General features: G+C 39.6%; 1 protein-coding gene across 1 annotated transcript in view; it reads right to left on the reverse strand.

The window, feature by feature from the left end:
* Nucleotides 1-20673, reverse strand: part of GRTP1 (growth hormone regulated TBC protein 1) — a 37451-nt gene that overhangs the window by 4014 nt on the left and 12764 nt on the right. The window contains exons 4-5 of the mRNA XM_054383828.1: nt 19469-19593; nt 15749-15845 (exon numbers count right to left, since the gene is read on the reverse strand). Coding sequence (XP_054239803.1) covers nt 15749-15845; nt 19469-19593 — 222 coding nt within the window. The remainder of the gene's footprint in view (nt 1-15748; nt 15846-19468; nt 19594-20673) is intronic.

Genomic DNA, 20673 nt, shown 5'->3' on the forward strand with positions numbered 1-20673 from the left:
GCCAAGGTTCCCAGACACACACAGCATAGGCCAGTAGTTCTGACAAAGGTGAAGAAATCAGAAGCAGCAAAGTTTGTTTGTCTGAAATAGTTTTTATAAAAGCTACCAGTGCCACAAATAAGGTTAAGGAGCTATCCAGATTATAAAGGATATTTATAGCCATGTTAATTTCTCTAATGAAATCACAAGAGCAGTTTAATATCTACTCTTCTGTCAAAAAGGCTTTCTTGAACAGACTTCCCACCCCAGGAGCTACTTGCTCTGTATTTGTCCTGTCCAATCTGCAGAACAGGAGTTTTTTAAATGGTACTAAGGAGCATCACATTCAGCCCTTAGGAATCTAGCTTTTTGTCTGTGGTTCTAATTTTCTTTGTTCCCTGGAAGACTGATAGGTAAAGTTCCTCTACAGACGTAAAAGCCACTGCCACTATATACGTTCCTTTAAGCACTTGCCTTTCAATTGCTTGTAAGGAAAGCCTTGAGAGCTAAAGCACAAGAAATCCCATGAAAAAGTGTACTAAAAGCAAATGGAATCACACCATGATCTCAAAGCCAACACAAAACCCTCTCTTTCTGCATATTTTGTATTAGTGCTATCCTCATTTGTGATGTGAAATATAGGTAAACTGTTGTCCAATGGCTGAGTAAATCTTTTTTAAAATGCTGCTTTAATGAAAGTGAAGAAGGAAAAATTTTAAAACATTAAAATCACTTTCCTAAACCAAAGCCTTTCCTACCCTTCCTTCTCTCATACATCCACAAACCACTTATTTTTCTTTTTTATGCTCCTGAGACATGTGAGTACTTAAAACTTCAAGTTACTACTGCCAAGTGTCCTCAGGAGGAAGGACAGAAGCCTACAGGCTCTCTGCTCTGCTGCAATCATCTGATACACTGAAATGAACAGCAGCTGCTATTTTTAATTTGTACAGCAAAGCAAATGTCAGGATCTCAGTGAGAACGCAACTGGACACCCCCCAGCCTTGTGAGTGCTGGCAAGTAAAAAGTTAACAGCCATGCAACTCCTGGAATTACTGAAGCAGCAAGCAGCTGGGAAGCCTTGGTGGGAATTAAAATTTCACTTGAGTTTGTTAGATTGTAGTGCTGGACAGAAAGGAAAAAGGCACTATTCTTCTCTCTAGGGCAGCCTCCTGCCGCTTCCCTGTGGAGCGGGAGCAGCTCCCATACGCCCTGGTACACAGCACGGCAGCATTCAGCCCAGCACTGCTGCAAAACAAGTGTGAGCAGTGATTAAGGACTCTATGCAAATGACACTGACCCAACAGCAGGCTTTTCCCAGCGTGTTAGCTCCGAGTTCACAACAGAAAGGACTTACATTAATCTGCATCCAAGGCATTTTTATATGTATTTAGAATACATTAATTGTAGTTACTGGGAGCATTCATTATAATTACTACACATAATAAATATATAATTTTACTATATATATTTTTTTTTTTAAATACTGAAAGGCATACATAAAATTAGCTTCACGAATTAGAAAAGCCACACTTCCTGTCCTCCAGAAACATTCCTGCAGGATCCTGTATTTGTGCAAAACTTGCCCACAGATAATTTAGAAGGAACCTAATAGCATCAGAAGCCCAGGGGATAGCACAGACCTAACCTTACAGTCTAATGTCAGTCTTCTGAGAGCAGCATTACCTCCGGAGAAGAACCAGGTCTCCAGGTACGGCTACCCTGGAGCACAGCCAGTAGCACTCACACCAAGTCATAAGATATACACAAGGACAGCCAGAACTGCACAGGTGAGTCAGAAGAGGATTGGGTGTCATGCTCGAGCCACCTCTCATGGTCTATGTCTAGTCTCACTAGTGAAAATGATTTTTGCCTCCTGCTTCAGTACCTAGGTGATGGGTAACATTCAGCCCAGACGGTTTTTCTGGTCTGTTCTTATTTGCTAGGGATGCCCAAGCCCTGAGTCTTCTGGAAATGACCCCTCAGCAAAATTCCTGTAGCTCTCCCTTGGTGCAAGTGTTTCACTGTGTGCCCTATTTTTCTAATCTTTTATAACTGGCTGCCCTGCATCTCCCCCTAAAGTCAAGATATCCTTATTTATAAACAAGTCTACACAAGCCTAACCCTCCCCAATGCCACAAAACTGTGTTTCACAAGATACTGTGCAGCAAGTTATATTTACTCAGCTACCATCAAAACACATTAACTTTATGTCCCTTTATGTCCCAGCTTATATTACAAGTTGGCATTTCTAGATATGCACAATCCACATTTAATTAGCGTGTTAATTACTTTTCCCTCTCAATACTCTGACAAAAAAAACAAGAGTTGATGACCTAGAACAGACCCGAGTCAGTAACTGCTCCCAAAATGCTACTTCCTAATTAAAAATAAGTCAAAACAGTCAAGTGTAGGCTAATTATACTGTTTCTATTATCTAGGTTGGTTTATGGGAATGTCCTCTGAAAATAGATCATCCCCCTGAAAAAAACACATAGCCAGATTGCTTCCTTTAATTCCCCAGGTTGTCAAACAGAAGTGATAATACTAACATTTAGGTAATCACACACTACATTACCTTTCATCACATCATCTTCTGGTAGGCAACAAATGAAATACTGTATTACAAATTATTGTTATAGTATTATTATTATACCCCAGAAAAATTTCCCCATATGAAACTCCCCATTTCCAAGCTCTTTTGTAAACTGGCCCTAGGCTTTCCTTGCTTTCAGCTTTTCTTTGTCTTTGCTCATCCATACGCATTTGCTTTGCCTAATCTGGTTCCTGCCTTCCTATGGATTTTGGATGCCTTGCCAAGCTTAGGAGTGCCTGAGAGCATAGCAGAGGGCAATGTAGTCTGCACCCCATGTGGCATTTACTGCATCAAGTGCTCCTTCCTCGTCAGAGTCCTGACTCCGAACAGCAGACCAATGGGTCTGTTGGGATTGTTGACTTCACAGAATCACAGAATGGTAGGGGTTGGAAAGTACTTCCAAAGATCACCTAGTCCAACCCCCCTGCTAAGGCAGGTAGGCTTGTCTTCGCCTTGGAAGTGGAGTAGCAAAAAGGACAGGACAGCTTCACAAACTGCCAGGTATTTATTGCTACTGTGCAACACAAGTGACTAGCTGAAGGCACTTTACCCTTGTTTAAAGGGCTCTTTGTTACTCAGACTGCACTGATCATGGCATGCTGTCACTGAGCTTGACACCTATTCCAGCTCAGCACTTGACAAAAGATAACTCCTTAGACTACATTTCATTGTCTATCTATCACAATAATTAGCACCTCTCTGAATCCTCCCAGGATGTCCAGAGCTAAGACAGAACTGTCTGCCTGTGTTCCAGAGCTGTAATGAGATTTGCAGGAATAAGGAAATAAGCTTGTAGGGACTGTATGACCTTGTTCTGTTACAAATAGAATAAGAGGTTCCAAAAATAAAAGTTTAAGGAGGAGTACTCTTATAGCCTTAAACTACCTTTACAAGTCAGAGCTGTAGAAGTTAAAAAAGAATCCTTTACATCTGTTGTGCATATGTTAGGTTAAATATAAATACTCCTACTGCAACTAGCACAACATGAATTTCTAGTGTTATAGAAATACCCAACAGCTCAGCTCTGCTGCTTCTAGCATTTCTAACTATTATTTCAAAAGCCTACATAAGACAGCTTGGGACAAAGTGAGTAATTTGTCTTAGCAATCCAATTTATGTAATTAAACATAATGTTTAATTACATTAATTAAACATTAAAAATGTTTACAAAAATTAAATATTAGGTAGTTCAACTTAATCATAAGCAACATAAATTTAATTTTTATAGCAACATACAACATTCAAAAATGTCTCCTCGTTGTAGATGCACATTTCCATTTGCTACTGGACTTCACTGGAATCCAGAAGGGACAGGCCTCAATACGGGCAGGCAGAAACAGAGGTTGCCATGAGCAGAATTGGCTAACCTCATGGAAAGCTCAGATTTACATTTCAAGTCAAACTTGAAACAGATTCCACCACATGCCTTTGTAGGGAAGAAAAAAAAAAAAGTAAAATCCTTTCCAGTAACCTTCATTCTAAAACTTATCTGTTTGCATGTTACTGAAACACAGGGTTATTTTAAATAACCTTGGTAGCCCAAAGCTTTCCTTTCCAAAAAGATAGGCTATCATAGCTGAGTTTATGAACACACATGGAATGAGATTCATCACTTCAGTTACACAAGGGTCAAAACTAGATTATGAGAGCGGTCCCTTCTCACCTCCAGAAAATCTGAATACCAATAGTATTCCTACATAATTTATTGACTCATTCTCCCTGTTGGTCACTATCAGCCTGCTTTGTCCAAGCAGGTAGGGCAACATTGTGCTATTTTATTACTACCATGGGATAGTTCAAAAACATTCAATAGGTCTTCTAAGAATCTACACCATGAAACTGGTATAAAAAAATTAGACAACCTGTATTTGGGAGGAAATCAGAAAGTCACAACAGGAAAAGGAAGAAAACCAAGAGTACTGCCAATTCTTTTTGCAATATCAGGCTAAAATGACCCCATGCAGATGTCCTGGCCCAAAGTGATATCCTGCAGATATGTGGCTAAATGACATGGTGAACTCTTAACTATGTTATTTTTAAAATGTAAGTTCCTAGTCCTCCAGGGAACTGGAGGAAAACAAACAAATCAACCCCACCCCAAATTTAAAAAAAACAAAACCAAACCAGGTTCAACCCATATTTTCTGTCATCACATCAAACTGAGACAGAACTTCTGTCCTGGGGTACTGAACTCACACCAGAACCCGCAGTAGCTGTATCGTTCACAATTGAGCATCAGCTTTAAGAAACCGTAAGCAAGCCAAATTTTGGATGGCAGAACTATCTTTACCAAAAAAAAAAAAAAAAAAAAAAAAGCCATGTATTTTATGGATGCTTATTGCTTGTGATACTGACATTACACAAAGTTTATTAGTATTGCTTTTGCTTCTTTTGTGGATAGTGTTTTTTTTCCACAATATCACTGAGCTGACTTGGGTTGTTCAGCACGTGGCTGTTTCCAAATGGCCTGGCCTGCCTCCAGTCACTGCACTTTATGAATTGTGCCAGTTGAAGGAGTTACATGCTTTGGAAAAGGCTGTGGCTTACTGGGCTGATAATGGTCCCAGGAGCCAAGGTTTGTGATTCACAAAACATTCTGACAGACTTTTAACACTGGTTTCCTCAAGCGGATGGGAAATTAATGAACAAGCATTGAAGATGACCACAGTTGCTTATCGTGCCTGTAGAGGAAACAAATATTTTTATCCTTTTTAAAAAAAGGAGTTAACAATTGTACAGTGAGTGAGTCTAAATGACTGATGACTTCAGATGAATAAGGATTCCTGGATCTCTGGCTTTATTAATTCCTCTGTGGGATTAAGAAGAATAACTATTTTATCAGTTCACCACACTGACAAGATTATTCTTAACGCGACAGCACAAAACACAGCATTTATATTCTCTGACACTTCAGAAGAACCCCAGCATTACATTTCTTCAGCTGTTTACAAGAAAGCTACAGTCATGCCATGGGAACTACCAAACGCATTACTTAAGACTAGGACAGAAGCAGAAGGCTTGAAAAAAAAGAGCTGGGCAGACACATGGGTCTAGCCTAATACTTGCATTGGATTCCCTCTCCAACTCTACAGTATGAAGAGAAGGGGAATGAAAGCCATAATCTTCTTACTTCAAGCTTGAAGAGATGCTAATAAGAGAATTAATTTTAATCTTGAAGGAACAGGTTTTAAAACTCTAAGAGGAAAAAATGCGACCTTGCCACTAGTTATAAACTGAAAGCTTAATGAAGCATTCAAGTTTGAGCATAAAACATATCAAACAACCAAGGTTGTAGATGAGAGTTACCACTGTGCACTGCAGTATTTTCTTCATCTAATTTCTTTTACTCCCAAAGCACATCTCCTACCACAAACATATTCTTTAAGTAGCCACCTATATTGTATATGCATTATACTGTATTTTGAAACAATTTCAAAACCTGCTGTCAGTGCTTCTTCGTATTATGCCGTATTAAAAACCAAACAAAAAACAAACCCCAAACCCACCACAAAATGGCAAAGAACAAAAAATCTGCCAAATCAAAACAATGAATAAATAATTAAAAAAAACACAAAGCTTTGACAATGTAGCCGAGCCATATAAATTAGACATTGTTGCAGTATCTTAAGTTGCAAATATGGTAACTCTCGAGTAAACATGTCTTAGCTCAGAGAAGCTGAAATAATCCTTGGATATTGTGGTGGGTTGAAATTGCCCCCAACATTAACTTCACCAGACTAGCTCAGTTCGGAAGCAAATGAAGCTATATTTACAAGTGACACTACAATCTACAATGGAATGCAATGAATATATACAAATATACAGTATTTACAACATTTACAGATATTAACAAAAACAGCACAAAAACCTTCCTGGCCAAAGCCAGGAAAAGAAATTGGCCCCCTGCCTCCCCCTCTCTGCCTCCTGACCCCCCACAGCAAAAGGAGAGAGAGAGAAAGAGAGGCAGATAAGGTCAATACCAGACCAAGCAGTCAAGGCCAGCACAGGCGTTTTAGAAAACCTCCCCTGCAAAAAAAAAAAAAAAAAAAAAAAAAAAAGAAGAGAAGCAGATCACCCTGCTAGACTGCTCAACAGAACAGACTGAACTTTGTTTTGGGAACTAAATCTTAAGAGTGCTATCCCTCCAATGGAATCATTTAGAATGATCATTATTTTTTCTTTTTACACCCAATAGTGATTTATTTACATTCTTACTACTTTCTGCTCAAGATCTGTGAAAAATTTTAAAGGCACAGCCCTAACACCAGTACAATCCACCCCTTCTAACAATTCCATTGGCTGCTACTACTCCCCATCTAATCTAAAACCATGTCTACAATGATGAGTAAATAAAGTACAGATATATTCACTACTGAAGGAATATGCCATGTCTGTATATGACACCAGCAAAACTGAAGTTAGAAAACAAAATCCAACTACGATACTCACGTTTAAAGCAGGAAGTTAAAGAATTGGAATGGAGGTGAAACACAGGGTTATAAATGCTACTCACAAAAACTGAGCTCCATAAGTAACTTCTCTATTCATAGAATTTATGCAAGGAAATAAGAATCAAACTTGACCAGTTTGTAGAGGAAATACTGTAGGCATTATGGACTTCTCAATATAATAAGATAAAATCTTGACTCGGTAGCTACAAGTTAGGACAAGGCAAATTCCAATTAAAATATAGCAAATAGTTTTAATGGAGTGATTTATAGCTTGAACACAGTACTAGGAGTGGTGGTAATGTTCTTCTTTTGGACCAAGTTTGGGATGTTTCACAAAGACAAGCTCTAACCAAAATGATTTAGCTATAGAGGGAATGGGAGGAAATTCCACTAATTTCTCAGCTGGCTTGTTATACAGCAAATCCAGTTACATTTCCAGTTTTATAAGTCTTGCTATTTAACATGATTTCTCCAGGCATGTGAATACATCTCATGGGGATTTACAAGTTAAAATACAAACGTGTCTATCAGGATCTGCATTGAGCAGCTATGACCCCATTAAACATTTGTCAGCAATTACATGATGCTTCCTGCTGTTAAAATGACATGGTGAGGAAGGCTGCATTATTCAAATTGTAATTGAACATGCAGAGCCCTGTCTGACCATTAGAAGGTCAAAAACCAAAACAAAACCAACCAAAAATAATTCAGATACTCATTCTGGATTTGCACTGTCAGAACTATAGTTTTGATACAACATGTGTATATTAGTGCTTTCATAACTAAGCTAAATTAAAAAAAAAAAAAACACAATAGCTAAATTAAAAAATAACAAAATAATAGTTTTTAAAAATCCCTCAACTTCTCTATGCCAACGAAATCTGAAATATAAGTTAAGTAAGCCTTGTGCTGCACGCTAAAGGTTGGCTACTTCTTAACACATTTTAATTAATGGGTATCTCATCCCTCAAATCCATACTTCTGTGTTTCTACCACTCTACCTATCCTTTGCAGCTCTGTACACAACCAGGGAACTCTACTTTAGATCAGTCCTCACTAAATTAAGATTTCATTTGAAGAGTTTATTTTGCTGGTGGCATTTGATAAGGATGAAACCTTCATTTACTGGAGAATTAAATAGTACAAAAGTAAGATTGACAACATGTATATTCCTGTCATATACAGGAAACTTCTATTTTAGATAAAACATTAACATTTCTACCCAGCTACATAAAGCACACCTATTAAACATTGAGACCGTGCTTTCATTGATGAGGCTTGTGATTTGTGGGGACAAGGGGGCACACATACAATACATACAGCAAATAAATTATTCCAAATGTCTACACATAATGTTTCACTTTAAAGAAGAAATACCTCAGTTACTTCCTGCTTGCTCAAGTCTCCAAAATCTCCTTGCAGTTCACATTTGCACAGAATAAGCATTTCAGGCTTATCATGGTTTCTAACTACAGGAACATGATGACTCCTACATTCCATCTTTAGCTCAACAGGACATTTAATTCCTAGGTAAATACAACTGAACTCTAATGTTCAAAGATTAATGCTTTCATCATGGCTGCTGGTTAACAGTAAAATATGTTGGAGCCCCATATTTCAAAACTCCTAATTATTTAGCCTACCAGCCCAGCATTGCTCTCTTCTAGTGGTAGCCATGATGTACTTCAGAGGTGCACATTGCTTCACATGTGATCACAAAGGAACACTCTAAGGATGAGCAAGAGCTCTGCTACCTCATGGCCCAGTAGCTGGGTGCTGCCAGAGAGGGAAGATAAACAAACGACTCAGAATGGACTCATCTACTGAAATTTTCTGGGTTGATGGTGCTATAAAAAAAGCTTGGTTATAAAAAAAACTGCTTAGCAATCACAAGGTCATGCATGCTATGCACAGCCTTGCAAGGAACTTTCCACACCAAAGGCACATGCCTATGATGCCCAGATCTTCTGTCTGAAGGGATAAGGTCTTCATCACAACAGCCTCCTTCACAGCCTGCAAATTCAGCTTAACATCGCTGCTGTTCAGGTCTACCAGTGTCTTTTACCCACACAGCTGAATAAAATGCTCCACATGGAACAAAATTCCACTCTCTGTTGGAGAGGCAGGTCTGAAGCTGCAGCAGAAGATGTAGCTGCCCAGTCAGTTCTACATTCAGAGGTTCTCTGGCAATACCCTATCAGGGTATTAAAATAAATTCAGCTACAACAACAAAATGAATACATGCCTTGCAATTAAAACCAAGCAGTCCAAATAGAAGTGTTGTAAAGGTAGTACAGCATTCTGTATTTCTTAAGTGACCTTTCCCTTCAAACCTGGAAGTCTGCATGATGGGACTTTAAAAAACATTGTAACTTTAATCACTCAAAAAAGGAAGACATACAAGTTTCATATGTAACTGTGTTATTATTTAGTTCAAATATTCACATAGCTTACTATGCCTAATCTCTTACACAACAGTAACTGCAATTCTATGGCTTCTACAATTGAGAACCAGAGCCAGCTTGAAGCAGAAATGTGTTACATATCTATTATCTCAACATGCAGACATCTGCCTTAGCCAGCAGTCAGTAAGCTGCCCACTGAAGTTTATCTTTCATTGCACCTTGTGTCGTTGCAGATAATGCCAGTTCGTTCAGTGCGGTCTACTACTTTTGTGACCATTTCATCATTCAAAACTCTGTTCTTAATTTTAATTATTGATAAACAACAAGGCAGTACATGTAGGGTAAAAAAAATATAAATTCTAAAAAGTGAAAGGCTAAAAAGTACCAGGCCGAAGGTTGTTAAACCGATCCTTGAAAGATGCTTGTACACCCAATGTGAGATTTTTATTTACAACACTGGGAAAAAAGAAAAAGCTGATTATTTGTTAATGACCAGAAACTGGGAGGTAGTGTCCCATGTCAATACACAAGGCACAACAGAGTCACCTAACGAAAAGATTGGGGTAAGAGAGATGACGATGTTTAAAATAACAAGGACAGGAATGTGCAAATGAAGTTCAGCAAAAAGGTGTTATTTATTCCTGTAAGCTGTGGAACACCCATCTGTTACAGCGAGAGAAGAGCCATGAGTTATTATTGAAATCACAAATCAAAACCAAGAGTGCCACAAGAAAAAAAATAAGGCAAACTGTAGGGAGACCCTAGTTTTTCCTTTCTCAAATAAAGTATTTTAAAAGAGAGGGGGAAAGAAGAGGGGGAAAGAAGAGGGGGAAAGAAGAGGGGGAAAGAAGAGGGGGAAAGAAGAGGGGGAAAGAAGAGGGGGAAAGAAGAGGGGGAAAGAAGAGGGGGAAAGAAGAGGGGGAAAGAAGAGGGGGAAAGAAGAGGGGGAAAGAAGAGGGGGAAAGAAGAGGGGGAAAGAAGAGGGGGAAAGAAGAGGGGGAAAGAAGAGGGGGAAAGAAGAGGGGGAAAGAAGAGGGGGAAAGAAGAGGGGGAAAGAAGAGGGGGAAAGAAGAGGGGGAAAGAAGAGGGGGAAAGAAGAGGGGGAAAGAAGAGGGGGAAAGAAGAGGGGGAAAGAAGAGGGGGAAAGAAGAGGGGGAAAGAAGAGGGGGAAAGAAGAGGGGGAAAGAAGAGGGGGAAAGAAGAGGGGGAAAGAAGAGGGGGAAAGAAGAGGGGGAAAGAAGAGGGGGAAAGAAGAGGGGGAAAGAAGAGGGGGAAAGAAGAGGGGGAAAGAAGAGGGGGAAAGAAGAGGGGGAAAGAAGAGGGGGAAAGAAGAGGGGGAAAGAAGAGGGGGAAAGAAGAGGGGGAAAGAAGAGGGGGAAAGAAGAGGGGGAAAGAAGAGGGGGAAAGAAGAGGGGGAAAGAAGAGGGGGAAAGAAGAGGGGGAAAGAAGAGGGGGAAAGAAGAGGGGGAAAGAAGAGGGGGAAAGAAGAGGGGGAAAGAAGAGGGGGAAAGAAGAGGGGGAAAGAAGAGGGGGAAAGAAGAGGGGGAAAGAAGAGGGGGAAAGAAGAGGGGGAAAGAAGAGGGGGAAAGAAGAGGGGGAAAGAAGAGGGGGAAAGAAGAGGGGGAAAGAAGAGGGGGAAAGAAGAGGGGGAAAGAAGAGGGGGAAAGAAGAGGGGGAAAGAAGAGGGGGAAAGAAGAGGGGGAAAGAGGAAAAACTCAAACTGGAACTAACATCCAGTTAAAATGATTGTTAGGTCAAAACAGAAACAGAGAAGAATTTCATGCAAAGGGAGCGTTTTGACTGAAGCAGCTTAGTAATACGAAATAATTGTAAAATTAATGAACTGGATCCTACAAAAACATAAAAGTCAAGCACAAAAGAGGGGGACTTTTTTTTTTAATCCTCAACAGCCAGCGCTGGCACAAGAATAAAAGGCTATAAAATTGGCCATGAACAGGCTAGCACAGGAATCGTAATACTACTCCTAGCCATTGGAAGAGCACCCTACAACTGGTTTTCAGTAAAAGTAAGTAACTATAGTGTAATAGTCCAGTAGACTGGGAGTACAGCATGATAAATACTGCTGCTTTCAGACTGAGAAGTCCTGGAGTGAGGGGAGGGAAAAAAAAAACTATTTTTTTCTGCTATATATAAGCAAAGCTATTATACGAAAGTGAGTCCAAATCATCAAGTTCTTTTTCTCTTAAACTCATCATTTAGTCGTAAATATGTAAAACATGACAAATATGCTCCTTAAATTACATACTAATGTTCCCACCTACCTGATGCTTTCTAAAGCAACCTCGCCAATATTTCCTCAACAGAACAAAAAATTTTTTCAACAGGAGCCAGAGTGATGAACAGAAGAGAAACACTGGAGCTATACAAAATACAAATTGCAGACAACCACTCTGAGCTCAAATGGAATCCACACTGATTCTTGTGGGCAATACTGTCTGCTCCAACCATCTGTTTTGAATGAACTTGAGAATTAAACATGTTGGTAGCACTCAAAATTTTAGTTAAATAATTCTCTTCCTGCTTGCTGTGTTTAAATAAAATATGCTCCTAATCCCTTCAAATCCCTGGTTGAGCAGCTGACAGACAACAGGCAGTAGACTATGGACTTGCCTTTAGCAGAAGCAGGATCTCTCTGGCCCCACCCAGCTGTACCCAGCAGTGTTCAGCCAGATGACTGGCATGCACATGACCCCACATACCAACAAACCAATCTGTAATCTTAGCTGGTTCACTCTTCCAGTTGTGCTAACTCCACTCAGATGAAAGAGAACAGATCAGCCAGAAAACCTCTACTGCTGGGGTCCCATTCCCACGTTGTCCCCCTCTATCAGTGAGTGGAGTAGTCACACCTTTATCATATTCTATGGTTCATACCTCCACTCAGCCTACAAAAAAAGAGTACAAGTTGGGAGGTAAGCCATAGCTCAGAATCACATAATCATTAAGGTTGGAAAAGACCTCTAAGATCATCAAGTCCAACCGTCAACCCAACACTACTATGACCACTAAATCACATCTTGAAGTACCACATGTACACATTTTTTTAACACCTCCAAGGGATGCTGACTTCCCTGGGCAGTCTGTTCCAACGCCTGACTGCTCTTTCAGAAAAGAAATTTTTCCTAATATCCAAATTCTGGTTTCAAATTTGGCAGAACACACTAAGCACTGCTACTGAATCTTGTAACAAAACATTCTCAAGGCCACTCTCTACTGATGGGGCAGAGAAAGCAAAGGAGCTGGCAGCCATTTCCCAAATCAGTTTGCTTCTGTCATTATCCCTGTCACCAGCTTAAGTAACCCTTCTCTGTCACTTCCCCAGAAAGCTGCCATCAATGCTCCCCTCTGTCACATTTTTCAATCAATTACACTGATCTGTGGCTGGCTTGGTTCGACCGCTGACCCAAAAAAACACTGTCAGCATCATGCTGTTTAGTGTAATTAAATGTGTGTGGGCCAGGGGAAGGAAGCATTCACAGGGACACTGCAAAGGGCAGAGAAGGGATTTCGGAATTGTCCTAATTTTAACTGGCAACAGAACACACTTGAAAATGAGGACATGACCTGGAGGCATTATCTGTTGCAATGACAGGGGAAACCATGTAGATTATAATGCAAACAAATCAATAAAGAGCATCAGCAATGGAACTAAAAGGAAAAAATGCTGGCTAATCTAACTGTTAACATCCAACAAAAAAAGATTAATGCTTTCCCTTCTGAAGATCTGGAGAACACAAAATGTTTCTCTGCTTTCCCAGCAAGTAATTCTAGCACTTTAAACTGAAATGTGCTGTACCTGGCACTATTGACAGAAGTTCTAACTTACCTGAATTAAGTTTCTTTATGGTCATTGTCTGCCTGTCCAGTTCTCTCTCTTACATTTACACACAAAATATTTCATTGAAATTATGCCAATTTTCTTATCTATTTTAACTTTTATAAGTGTAGAATTCAAGCATGAAATAGGAGTGTAGTAGGAATAACAGGGGGAGGGAGGTGTTTAAAAAAATTGAGACAAAAGAAAATGAGCATGAGCCAGGAGTTTTCTGACAATTAAGCTTTGTATCATTCAATACCAATATTTTTACTACATAGAAGATTGATACTACCTAACCTGGGCTCTTGTTAGAGGCATGCAAGCTGGAAAGAGTATCTCAAGAGCTCTTAAAACTGACTGTGGAAGGAATAGAGGCACACTCAGGTCAGCAATTCCAATCAGATATCCCCTTCCCCACTATCAAAGAAACTTAAGCATTCATGTTTCTAACTTCAGCACCTCAGATGGGTGACTGTTAGATGTACTGAACTCAGGCCAAAGTCTGTCCTGAGACTCTTGTTACAGGGTAGTAAAACTGTATCTATAAACAGGGTAGTAAAAATATGTATCTATAAATATAACTTAAGTAAATGTACATCTCCTTTACACAAAATAATTGCCTTTCATGTTATGAGTTTCTTCTCATCCTCAATGCTACTGGCATAAGATAAATTCAACAACTAAGAGGGAAAAATGAGAGCAACTTTTGTGATTTAGGTATGAGCAAAGCATAAAAGAAGGATATACAAAAAGAACTAAAGGTTTTATAACAAGCCTCTACCAAAAACAACGAACACAAAATCCTGATTCTACTTCTTTGTTCCAAATAAAAGCATGTAAAAGACTATCATAAAGATTAACAGCAAAATTGTCACATCACACTGTAGTGAAACTTGCCTGTTACTGAAGTATTTATCCTTTATACAGTGATGTCAATGGGAAGACACTCACCCACACCAGCCAGTGGCAGGTCATGTGGCAGACAACAGCCCTGAAGTCTCTACCTGTTTGCACAGCTTACAGCTCTCAAGGCTGAACAAAAGCAACAGACACAGTTGATTTCTTCAGACTATTTTTATAGCTTGAAAGTAAACTTAAAGGCTGCAAAGCCTCAAATATTTGCAGATTGGTTGAACAAGTGATAGCGCTCCCTGCCTCTCTACTCTTTCCATCAGCTAACAAAGTCCATATGCTCATATGCACAGAAAACCTGAATTCCTGTAGGGTATATACAGTGTAAAAGATAATTTCTTACAGTCACTAAAGTAGTAAATTACCCCCTACAGCTTTTTTTCCTTCTTTGGAAATTTTTTTCCCTTCTGTTCAATAAGAAACAAAAATTATATAATTTTTGTTTAATCTTAAACAAGAACAGAAAGAAGCAGAAATGAAAGTGCCAAGCTTGATGCCCTTGACCAGCACTTAGCTGACACTGTAATACTGAATTCAGCATTTGAGATAAAGATCTGCCCAGAAGCAAAACTAGGCTGAAGGAAATTTCAAAGCCTCCTTATAGCAAAGATTTTTGAGTATGGCTTTACATTAATGGTGTAGCTGTAGTCAGTTCTGTGCAGTGCTACTGGAAAATCATGATGAAGACATTCCTCCCCATAATTAAATCCCAAGAAAGAACATTCCCAAACGCATTTCATAAGGTTATAAAGCATAGTTGTGCCTAACCTCTGCTTTTGGCTTTAAACTACTGCACACATGATGAGACTCAGCTTATAAGAGGTGCAAAATTCAGTGTGTGAACACCTCCTGCAAACCCAGAGCCAGGCAAAGGAATCTAAAGAGATGAGATGTAAATATCACCTATAACTTTGGATGTGCTGAATTCCCTCTGGACTCTGTTGACCAGCCTGGCTAGACTATGGATGATTGTAACAGAGCTTTGACAAAAACTTCACATAGACACAGAGAGGACTTTTAACATTTGTTTGCTTTGTTGCAAAATCACAATGTGTAAAGTGCCCAAGACATCCCCCCACTTAGAAGCTGGGAACACAGCAGAAACTACTGTGCTTAGCAAAAACCACACCACCTTGCCAAATACCTCTGAACAAAGTTCACACAGCCTCCTGTCAAGCCACTGGGAAATCTACTTCAAACTCTGTGCTCAGAGAGTGCACTTCTCCCATCTTTGCTCTGCTCTGCAATCACTGCTTCACCTGTATCTCATATCACATTTCTGCAACCAGAAGTGCCAAATCTCAGACACCTTCACAAGTCCTGTTTCCCAGCATCGTACTGATTATAGGAAGACATCTACCTAACAGGCGTAAGTAGAGAGTAAGAAGTAAGACTGCAAATTAACTTAACGCATGCATAAACCACTGTGTTTCCAGGACCCTAAAAAAATCTTGGGTCTCTGAAAATCCATTTTAACATCTAAAACCTCTAAAAACAGAGAAGAATCCAAAGATTAAAAGAGACAAGCTCCAATATACAAATACAACTATGCATGTTTTTAGCATACCAGGCAATATTCTTCCAATAAGAGCATCCAGCAACCAAAAGGACTCTTCTTCATTCTTTGTAATAAGAATCAAGTATCCAGCTATGAAGTTCATGCCCTGAAATAGAAAAGAGGAGGTTTAAGTATACTTAAAAGTTTCTGGTTTATTTCTTTTAATAAGGGCTAAATTACTACAGTTTACAAAGTGGGCATATTAAGTAAAAAAATCTCGTAATAAAGGCCACTGGTTGAGTAAGCTGTTAAACCTGCATGATGACAGGTAACAAGAATTCGTAACAAAGATCAAGCAGAGGAAAATTAAAGGGAAAAGCTTAGCAGTCTATAATTACCCTCCATTTCCTTTTTTTTTTTTTTTTGTTTGCTTGTTTTTTTGTTAAATCTCAAAGTCTGTACCAATGTAACTGAAGACTGCTTGGACCAGAACCAAAACACACCCGTACTGAATGTGCAGTACAAACACCACACACCTGCAGGCAGACTTGACAGAAAGACTCTCTGGCAAGAAGTTGCAGCTCCCGAAGCTTTTCCAAGCTGCTGTGCCTTAACTCAAAGGACTGTACACAAATCATTTGCTTCCATAATAGCTCCAGTATTCCACATGCTAGTCAATGACTATAGCTCCTGCCGTTCAACATGCAAACAGAAGGCTAACACCTGAAGGTGGCAGGAACTAGAAGAGCTGCCAGAAACTTTGTGAAAAGTTGGCTGGCCAAATTCCAGCTGAGCAGTTCTCAGAACTGTTACTAACACTCTCTGACTGGCAAAGGAGCATAGCACACAGAACACACAGGTCACAAACTGATACTCCCTATAAACACACTGCCTCTGTCTCAGGTTCTTTTATCATCATAACACTGCTAGGTTACAGCAACAGTACTGATTTACATGCACAACAGTCCACCTCCTTCAGCATCTTTTAAGTATGCCTCTTCCACCATAAGCAAGCTGACAACTGTAACAACTCAGGGCTTCACTATGACAGAACACAAAAGCTGCCTCTGAGGTGCAAGCCTCCACAAAGTCTTCCTAAGGTAACAGAAAATTATCTTTGAATATTTACAGACTATGAAGACTGGTGTTGGTTACATTGACTTCTTTGGTTTCATTACTGTCTTTGCTTTCTCTTTCCTGTTCTCTTTGACTCCAACCTGGACTTCTCCAGCAAATCTACTGCCACAGACAGCACCACTGTCTCTAGGTATCCTGCACTGTGGCCAATTATGGCTGCTAGCAAGATGGACAATGAAAAGAATAACAACCCTCCCAGTCCCTGGAAGCTACAACATCTCTGAACTGAGATCTCGTTTCTTGCATTCAAGAGATTTGAATCACCTGTCCCTCCCCAGAAGGCCCTGCGACACTCCCAGAACATGGAAATGTTAGGACATTGCATCTTCTCCAATGTTTCATTTTCACCACAGTCCTTTTTATACAAATGGCTTAGACAGATCTCACATGGCCTAACACAGCGCTTGGCCTTCTACTTAGGAAAGCAACTATTTGTTTCTGTGCTGACAGTTGGCTTAGTAATTGCATTTACGGTGACAAGAGACTGTTGGGTTTTTAACATGGCATGCACAAAAAAACTGCTCTGGAGCCTATGTTCACAGGATGTTAAATTTTGCTGATTATACCAGGGCAGGCAACACCATACCACTGCCTTATATAATGACAATGCAAAGCCCCATACTCTTCCACATGGGACACTTAAATGCCAATAAGTACCACAAATGCACTAGCATTTTGGAAACACCCCCTGAAGAGCCTTCAGTCAGTAAAAGCTCCACAAAACACTTTTCTACACATTTCTAGTGTTTACAAGGTCTCGTTTATCATGCAGCAGGTATCACTATACCTATTCTGATGAAGTCTCCTGCTTCACTGGCAGAATAAGTGATTTCCTGAAACTGTGCTTGATAGGCAACATGCCTTGGAAAGTAGATGTTGACCTTTGGTTTGTGTTCTATTTAGCTAGAAAAGGTAGCATTCATTCTGTGAGGAGAATGGAGGTGAAAAGAAACTACATGAGACAATTGAGAGGGTCCAGAGGTAGGCCACAAAATGATCAGAGTGCTGGAGCATCTCTCCTAGGAAGCTAGGCTGGGAGAGTCTGGGTTGTTCAGCCTGTAGAAAAGAAAGCTACAGGGAGACCTCATAGAAGCCTTGCAGTAGCTGAAGGAGGCCTACATGAAAGCTGGGGAGAGATTGTTTGCAAGAGCTTGTAGCAACAGGATGGGGAGCAACAGTTTAAACTAGAGAATATTTAAACTAGATTTAGATTGGACAGTAGGAAGCCATTTTTCACTATGAGAGTGGTGGAACACTGGAACAGGTTGTCCAAGGAGGGGATAGAGGTCCCATCCCTGGAGACATTCAGGATCAGGCTTGATGGGATTCTGAGCAACCTGATCGAGTTGGGGATGCCCCTGTTTACTGCAGGGGGGGTGGGACTAGATGACCTTTAAAAGGTCCCTTCCAACCCAGTCCATTCTACGATTCTATGAAGACTTCTTAACTCACTTTCTTTCATCTCTGGTGTTCACAATGCCAAGTTAAAATGCAAAGATTAGCCCATTAAACAGTACTAAAACATTTTAGTAAAAATTTGACGTATATTTTGGGTATGTCTAAGCCATATATTATGGTTTAGAAGTTGTGTATGTTTATGGGTGCCTCTATATATGAGCCTGCCACTTGCAAAAGAGAGTAATCATAATTCTACCTCTTCTGTTATTCTTAAAATACTAGAACTCGGTTAATACATAACACTGAAAATAAAAACAATTCATCTTCTATTCTTCTATTCCCATTCTTCAAAGAATTTTTGTTCTAAACTGGTTGAGATACAGGATAAAAAAAATTGGGTTTAATGTCTTCAGTGTAGGTTTAAGTTCCTCTAACTCCTCTCCAGACTTCAATATACACAATTCATATTCTTTTTACTTTGCAATAGTTGCATTTGCTGTACCAACCTTCTCACCTAACAGGAGGTATAGGTTAGCACACATCTCCTTGAGGAGGAGAGAGAGGAGGACTTAACTGACCTGAAAAACACATCTTGCTCATGGCAGTTCCTGGTTCTTTATGATCCTTAAAGATGGCTACTTTTTTCTTGACTGTCATAAAATCAACTTTTATCTTCCTGTCCCACAGAAAACTCTACAGTACCTGGCAGTGACAACAGGAGCCTTTTTGAGTTGCCATCTAAGCAGTATCAGGTTGAATTTCAAACATCTGTTTATACTGGGAGATGGCATCAAATGTAACCACCCTCCCAACCACATGATGCTGCATGAATGCTGGTCCTCCTGCATTTTGAAAAACGCACCCATGAAAACCAAAGACATTGAGATCTCAAGGTGCCTCACAGATACTGAGAGCTCTTGGGAAAGATGGCAGGAGGGAGGAAGAGGGAAAGGCAAAGTAGCTTTCTCTTCCTCTCCCAAGCAATTAATCTTGATAGACCCACATGTGATTAAACACTTACTTTGCAGGTAACCAACGAAAGGTGATCAAGCTAGCTACAAAAAAAAAAAAAAAGCCAGAGAGAAACTCACAAGGACATTTTAACTTGTCTGAAGCAATGAATTTCCTCCCACCCCCTGGGCCTTTTTAAAAAACAAAGTTTGTGGATCTGCTTCTAAAGACACACATTCAAACGAACAAGAACAATGACCATTGGTGAAATGCAGCATTATGGAAAAGCCAGTGATTACCTACCTGACAATATCCTACTGCTTTATTGTGATGCCCGTACGCTGCCAATACGTTGTAGAGTGGGTGCTGCAAACAGGGATCAGCATTTTTACGGAATTTTACATTATCTGGAAATGTTCTGTTCATGTCTAGACAAAAAGGGGAAAAAAAAAAACAAAATTAAGAGCTGTTCCCTCCTTCACTTTCCAAACAAATTTTTACAGCACTGCTAATGCACAAATTAAACTTCACTATGGTTCACTAAACTTTTGTTTTAGTGGATAAATTTTAAGAAACAGCTGTAGCTCCATTTTGGCCAAAAGGCCATGTGCATTCAAAGATAATCTATTCCTAGAAAGATTAATCCTATTAAGTATACAGAAATCAACTTCAAGCAGGACTAAACACATTCTGCTGCAGATTGGACTCTCAACATTTGACTGCAAAGGCTTAAATGAAAGCAAAGCTGGCATACATGCTGACAGAAAAAAAAAAAACACATACCAAATTTATCTAGCCAGGTGATATGAAGTGAGCTGTACCTCTAGGAAAGTACATTGTCATCACAAAACAAATGAACTTTCAATTGACTTATTCACTGAACTTCTACCAAACAGTTCCAAACAGCTGAAGAAGAAGAAGTCCTGTTCCTGCAGCTGGTGACTTCCACTTAAAATCACCATTTTAAAGTTATTTTTTCAGTTTCTTCATAATGCAACCATGAGAAAAGTTGTTTCTTCACTGATCCAAGATAATCGAAAGAGATTTTTATATTCAAGCAGCAGAGCACACCCCACATGCTTCAAGCTCAATCCTAAACCAAGTGAGGACTATGCAATTACTGATGTTTCAAAACATTAATTTCTTCCAGATCAAACATGAATAGCAGGACTCGTCTCTCTTTACAATGGCTTAAAAATCAGACAGGCAAGTTTGAGCTAGTCACCCAAAAATCCCTTTAGTTGTTGCAAAAAAAAAACACCAGGCAGAGTTAATTTCTAGCCTGCTTCATGCTGTAAAGAGGGAACCCAAGGTCACTAGTCCAGACTTGTGCATATGATTTTTAGATGTCTAAGTTGGAGACAAAAGTCCTATTCAAAATAACTTTTAAGATTTTTCAAAAACCAAGGCTTACTTATACAACACAAATAGCTATTCTGGTTATATTTAACAGCAGCCAAAAACTGGGTTAAAGTTTAAAAAAAATTCAGCAACAGCACTACTGTACA

The sequence above is a fragment of the Indicator indicator genome, chromosome 1, assembly GCF_027791375.1.
Source record: "Indicator indicator isolate 239-I01 chromosome 1, UM_Iind_1.1, whole genome shotgun sequence".
Lineage (NCBI taxonomy): Eukaryota > Metazoa > Chordata > Aves > Piciformes > Indicatoridae > Indicator > Indicator indicator.